Below are 6,760 nucleotides of genomic sequence, written 5' to 3' on the forward strand. Positions count from 1 at the left end.
ATTGAGCGCGCCCCGAAGTGCATGCCGCATATCCCCCGGTGAATTTCCCTGATGACATAAGCTGCCTGAGACGCAGTCAAGCATTTGAGCAGTGGAGAAGAAACTCCACGTTTGAATAACTCATCTCCGATGATGATGAACTTAGCCGATCTCATCCTTATCTTCCGAGCTTCGTCTTTGTCCTCGGGCAGGGTTCCTTCTTTCGTATAGTTCTAGATGCCTGCCATCCATCCCAGGTCTTCATTGTCACTGACGTTGATGACTTTGTCGTCTAAGTTGGGTGAGTGCAAGGTTTCCTGGATGATGGTTCGGTACTGTCCAGGCCTTTTGGTGCTGGCGAGCTTTGATAGGAGGTCAGCTCGGGCGTTTTGTTCTCGCGACACATGCTTTATGGTGAATTCGTCGAAGGACGAGATCTGGTGGGACGCATTGTGAAAGTACCGCTGCAGCAAAGTGTCTTTTGCTTGGTACGTTCTGCTGAGCTGCTCCACCATGAGTTTTGAGTCGCTGTTGCAACTCACCTTTCGGGCTCCGAGGTTGCGGGCTAGCCTTAATCCCGCGAGAAGTGCCTCGTACTCCGCCTGGTTGTTGGTCACTTTGAAGCCAAACTTACGGGATTGTTCCAGAGTGACTTGGTTTGTTCCCTCCAATATGATGCCTGCACCACCACCCTTAGAGTTAGAGGATCCGTCCACATGTAAGGTCCACACCTGAGGTTCCTCGGCAGTGGTAGGCGTGAGCTCGGCTACGAAGTCGGCCAGGCACTAAGCTTTCAGGGGTCCGCAACTTCGTACTGGATGCCGAACTTAGACAATTCTACTGAACACGCAATCATCCGTCCGGCGAGCTCGAGCTTTTGCAGAATTTGCTTGATGGGGTAGTCGGTTTTGACTACCACCTGGTGACTCTGGAAGTAGGGTCGGAGACGCCGAGCTGCGGTGACGAGTGCTAGTGCCAGCTTCTCGATCATCTGGTATTGCTTCTCCGCATCTTGGAGGACTCGGCTGATGAAATAGATTGGTGTCTGCACTTTCTGGTGCTCTTGTACTATTACTGCGCTGATAGCGCCTTCTGCTACGGTCAAGTAATGGAGGAGGTCGGTTTTGTGATCCAGCCTCTATAGGATTGGCAGGGTTGTGAGGAAGGTTTTGAAGCTTCGGAAAGCTTCTTCGCACCGATCCGTCCATTGGACGTCTTTTGGTTTTCGCAGCAGGGTGAAAATGGGCCCTGCCTTTTCTGCGAGTTTGGGGATGAAAAGGGATAATGAGACCAACTGTCCAGCTAGGCATTGGACCTCTTTCACCGTTTGTGGGCTTTGCATCTGTATGATCGCTTTACACTTCTCGGGATTGGCCTCAATTCCTCTGCTAGTGATCATAAAGCCTAGGAACTTGCCTCCCTGAACGTCGAAGACACATTTCTCCGGGTTTAGGCGCATGTTGTGCTTCCTGACCTGGGCGAATACTTCGGCGAGGTCGGCAGCATGGTCTGCTGCCGAGGTGGTCTTGACTACCATGTCGTCGACGTAGACTTCCATGTTCCTCCCGATCTGTTGGTGGAAAACCTTATCCATCAGCCGCTGGTAGGTTGCACTTGCATTTTTGAGGCCGAAGGGCATCATCCGGTAGTAGTAGTTGGCGTGGTCGGTGATGAAGGATGTATGCACTTCGTCAGGTGGGTGCATCATTATCTGGTTGTACTCGGAGTAGGCATCGAGGAAGCTAAGGAGGGCGTGTCCGGAGGCTCTGTCGACCAACCTATCAATGCTCGGCAAGGGGTATGAGTCCTTGGGGCATGCTTTGTTCAGATCGGTGTAGTCGACGCACATCCGCCACTTCCCCGAGTTCTTCTTTACCAGGACCACGTTCGCCAGCCATGTGGTGTACCTGACCTCACGGATGAAGCCAGCATTCAGCAGTTTCTGCGTTTCGGCGACGATGGCCTCCCGCCTTTCGCCGCCTGCCTTCCTCTTTCGCTGGGCAACTGGTTTTGCCTCCTTGTGTATTGCTAGCTTGTGGCAGATGAAATCAGCATCTATGCCCAACATATCAGCGCTGGGCCAGGCGAAGAGGTCGGCATTTTTGAGGATTTCCGCTTCGAGTTGCTATCGCAACTCTGGGGTCAACTGTCTGTTGATCTTCGTGGATTGCCCGGGGAGTTTCCCGATCTGAAGGTCATCGAGCTCGTCAATGGGGCTAGGCCGTTCGTCGTGAGAGTCGGATCTTGGATCGAGATCGGTGATTTCTTCGTGGTTGGCGTGAGCCACGGAGGTGGGGTCGCTCTTGCATTGTTCACCGAGTGAGGCAATTTCCAGGCTTTCGGTGTAGCATTGCCGTGCCGTCTTCTGGTTCGCCTTGACGGAGATAATTTTCCCATCATGCCCTGGGAATTTCATGGTGAGGTGTGGGGTGGATACCACCGCTTCGAGCTGGTTCAAGGTTGGCCTCCCGATGATGATGTTATAGGAGGTGTCGGCTTCCACGAGGAGGTATCGAACCATGACCCGCCTTGTATCCGGAGGTGCTCCGAAAGTTGTCAGTAGGTCCACGTAACCTCGAGTGTGAACGCTTCTTCCTGCAAAATCGACTAGGGGCTCTGTGTGAGGTTGTATGAGAGAGTGGGGGACGTCTAACCTGAGGAACGTTGGCCAATACAGGATGTCGGCCGAGCTCCCTTGGTCGATCAGCGTTTTGTGAACCTCCCAATTGGCTAACGCTACGACTATAACCATGGGATTGTCCTGGTTGGGGTTGACCCCGGCATAGTCGTCATTTGTGAAAGTAATCGTCGGTGCACTCTGGTGCGAAGCTGAGGTTGTAAAGTGTATGTGGTTGACGTTGCGCAGGTGTCTTTTCCGGGCCGAGCTGCTGGCGCCCCCTCCTGCGAGCTCCTGAATCATGACCTCTGTCTCGTCCTTGTCCTTTTCCTCGACCTTGGTCGGGGAGAGTGGAGTGTTCCTCTTCCTCATTGCGGTTGTTTGTATGAGGGGGGTGATCAGAGTGTCGCCGCGGGAGTTGAGCGCAAATCTTTTTGTTTTCCGTGCGTAGAGTCGCTAGGTCAGCCTCATTGGCGGTCCGCATCGCGGCTAGGTCAGTTTCATGCTTGGCACGCATACTTTGTAGATCTGCGGCGTGTTGCTGTCGCATCTGCTCGACCTGCTCGATCAGTCGTCTTAATGCTGCTTCATTTTCCATGTTAGTGGTGTGATCTAGGTCGTCCGTTACGCGTCTGCTATGGCTTCTGGTGAAAATCACAAGCGTGGCCGATAAGAGCTGTCTTGATCGACCCCACGGTGGGCGCCAAATGTTCTTACCGGAAATCTGCTGTAGAGCTGATCCACCAGGTAAGATCGGTGAGCCTCCTTCACTGGTACGCTTGTGTTCCAAGATGGGGGTGGTACCTGCAAAAGAGACTCCGATGCTAAAGTTAGTGTTTGTGGGAATATGAATCTCGTATAAGTAATGCACGTACCTTAGTGTGAATTAGGGTTGCTTTGGGTTTTGGGCCTGAGATAAGATTAGATAGTGGATCTCGTCTGGAGCGAGATCCCTTGAGATCGGTTATGATCTGCTTAAATGCCGAGCTGACGTCGCGTAGCGCGTGCCCGAGGTCATCTTGCGTGGTGCTGCCGACCTCGGAGCTCGGCTTCGCAGTACGGATAATGCATATATATATATATATATATATAATAGAGAATAAGTACAATATTTTATATAATTACAATATATTAAATTTTTATTACAAAATTTTCAGTAAAATAAAATGAATTATATAATATTTATTCCTAATTTTATAATTATTATAATTTGATTAATAAAATAGAATCATATAATATTTGTTCATAATTTTATTATTATTATCTTATTTTTTTTAAGATTCTTAGATTTTAGTTATTATATTTAAAAATAAATAGATAAATACTAGTGTTTTATTTTTATAAAATTTTATATTTTCAAACTATATATATATATATATATATATATATATATGATATCCAATTATATTATAATATTTTATTATTATAGTTACATAACAACTTATTATAAAGTATATAATAACATATACATATAAAATAGAATGATTTAATGGTTTATTCTATAATGCATAGAGACCATAAAATATAGGTCACAGCTTCAAAGTCATGGCGTGTGCTAAATGCAAATTGATACCAACATTATCATTTATTTCTATCCACAGGTTTTTATTCAATTGTATCAAAACAATTATCTTTGCTCAACATTGCCCTTATCTTCGATTTTCACAAGGATAAATTACCTTGCTTTAAGCTTTTCTATCTCATAATTTGCTGTCATAATTTCTCTCTAATTTTTTCCCCAACTTGAGCAACTTTTGTCGTGAATAGTACTACCTTATGGAACAATGACGATAAACCAAAATACAAGTAAACAATTTGTCAGTTTATTCGAAAAAACCATTAATTTCTATGTGCTTTTCAAAAGTAACCTAATTGCAAGTATACATTACACTTAGGTTCCTTCAGATTTTTCAATATTATATTCACTTGACAAATCTAACAATATGTTGCAATTTACCAATATTTACTTTTTTGGTGAATATAAGGTAATGGTATTTTAGTAAAGGTTGGTAAATTGTATAGTTGTATTTTTTTTTTGCTCTGATGTCACTATTGGCTACTAGAATAATGTAAAGCCTATTTTATGATTCTAAATTTAATAATAAAATAATATTTTTCTTATAAACTATTAATGCAACTCTAAAATTGATAATATTTATCATAAGAACAAAAGAAAATTTCATGAACTATTGTTCATTTAATTAAACTATGTACATTACTTACTACTTTAAAGTATATATAATAGCATGATTACTTACAAACTTTTTTTTTACCTTTCTACTATAATAATTACATTAATTATGTTGAAATAAATTTACTATTAGGTTAACATGATTGGTTGGAGGTAGGTAGAAGGTAACTACTACAGGGCCATCAATAACGGTGAGAATGTCCTGATTTGGAGTAAATATAAAAGTTGATAATCCTACACCTTGAAAGGTAACTGAATTAATTGACAACTGCATCAACGCTCCAATTCGTGCCAAAGAATACTTCCGATATAACTGAAGTAAAAGGGTGGGGTATGTTGGGAAGATCCATATATTTTGCATTATAATTAATTTAATTTTATAACAAAGAAAAATAAGGAGTGAGAATAATTATCCAATAAATATAAATAAATAAATAAAATATAATTATTTGTAACCAATATTAAATATATATTTTAGATTTTTCTTGTTATAGTAAAATTTGAATTATTTTTGTAGTGACTTGTCAAGATAAATGAGCCTTATTATAATCTCAAATAACAAAATGATATTTTACCTTAAGTTTTTGCTCATTTAAATCTCCAAGGTCAAACCTCCAACTACAAATTAATTCAAAATTTCATTGTTATGACCATAGATTAACATTTATCTTTATAAGTAATGATGATATAATAATAAGTTGAGCTTAGAAGATTAAAAAAAACTAGATTATAGTTAGAAATAACATAAAAATGTTTAAACTAAACCATTTAAAATATTTTTAATTATTTAAAATTTAGTACAACATAATTTACAACAATGAAAAGTGTTTAAGAATATTAAACTAGTTATATAACCGTTGTAAATATCATAAAATAATAAAATAACATAAATTAATAACACCTTATTGATTATTTAGAATTAAAAGTATCATAGATTAATTAAGTAAATGAGATTGGGGAACCTCACTAAATAAATATACATAAATATAACATAAAATAAATAAATATAATAATTTAAAAAATTTAAAAGGGATAAAGCCTCCTTCCCCTTACCTTAATAAAAAAGTAGAATTGCTTTGATAATCTAAAGGCTAAATACCTATTTTGGTCCCTTATAATAATTGTTTGTTTCAATTTAGTCCCACTTTTATTTTGGGTTTCAATTTGGTCTCAAACTAATTAATTGGTTTCAATTTAGTCCCAAACTAACTAATTGGTTTCAATGTGGGACTTTCGTCCAAATTTCTTTAACGGGGTTAACTGTGTGGCCACGTGGATGCCACGTAGATGCATACGTGGATACCACGTGGATGCCAAATTTTGTGAAAATACCTGGAACCAGAACGGTCCGTTTTGAAACCAGAACGGGCCGTTCTGGATGCACTCTTGGTGTGTTAATTTTGCATCTGAAACGGGCCGTTCTAGATGCAAAATTAACACACCACCAGTACATCAGAACGGTCTGTTCTGAAACCAGAACGGGCCGTTCTAGTTTCAGAACGGGCCATTCTAGTTTCAGAACGGGCCGTTCTAGTTTCAGAACGGGCCGTTCTGATTTCAGAACAGCCCGTTCCAAGACTGAGAATAGAATATTCTTTATTAATTTTATTAAAAAATATAATATTTTTGAAAAATATTTTTTATGATAAAAATTTTAAAATTATTTATTTTTATAAAATATAATTGTCTTAAAATTAGAGGAATAAAATGATAAAAATTAATAGGATTGTTAAGTCTCAATTTTACCTCTTTTTGGATGAGACTTATACAAGATTTAATGATCAAATTCTTCCATTCTTTGTATCATTGCATATAATTGTTCTCATTTTGGTTTCTTTTGTATATGCAGGTATTCAAGTAGAGAATTGAGGAAAAAAAAGGGTTAAAGGAGTGGAAAACAAAAGAATTAAGGAGCAGAGCAGGCAACCGCGCCAGGCGCCGTATTAATCGCGCCGGGCGGGCATAAAATAGAG

At 40.4% G+C, this 6,760-nt stretch overlaps 1 protein-coding gene across 1 annotated transcript; it reads right to left on the reverse strand.

Annotated features, from left to right (window-relative positions):
• Positions 1–212: 212 nt before the first annotated feature.
• On the reverse strand, positions 213–2,047 carry LOC145958242 (uncharacterized). The gene is made up of 4 exons (XM_083074986.1): positions 1,827–2,047; positions 1,396–1,757; positions 821–1,321; positions 213–658 (listed from the first exon to the last, which is right to left on the reverse strand). The coding sequence occupies exons 1-4, from the start codon at positions 2,045–2,047 to the stop codon at positions 213–215; spliced, it is 1,530 nt and encodes a 509-aa protein (XP_082931112.1).
• Positions 2,048–6,760: the final 4,713 nt, after the last annotated feature.

The sequence above is a fragment of the Cajanus cajan genome, chromosome 1, assembly GCF_000230855.2.
Source record: "Cajanus cajan strain Asha chromosome 1, NIPB_CcT2T_4, whole genome shotgun sequence".
Classification (NCBI taxonomy): Eukaryota; Viridiplantae; Streptophyta; class Magnoliopsida; order Fabales; family Fabaceae; genus Cajanus; species Cajanus cajan.

Bases quoted from the DNA above. Each gene is read 5' to 3' on its own strand.
- LOC145958242 (XM_083074986.1), bottom strand. From the start codon at position 2,047: ATGTTGGGCATAGATGCTGATTTCATCTGCCACAAGCTAGCAATACAC. The intron at 1,758-1,826 runs GTGCGTCGACTA...GAGCATTGATAG, and splicing joins AACTCGGGGAAGTGGCGGAT to GTTGGTCGACAGAGCCTCCG. The intron at 659-820 runs GTAGAATTGTCT...GTGGTGGTGCAG, and splicing joins GACGGATGATTGCGTGTTCA to GCATCATATTGGAGGGAACA.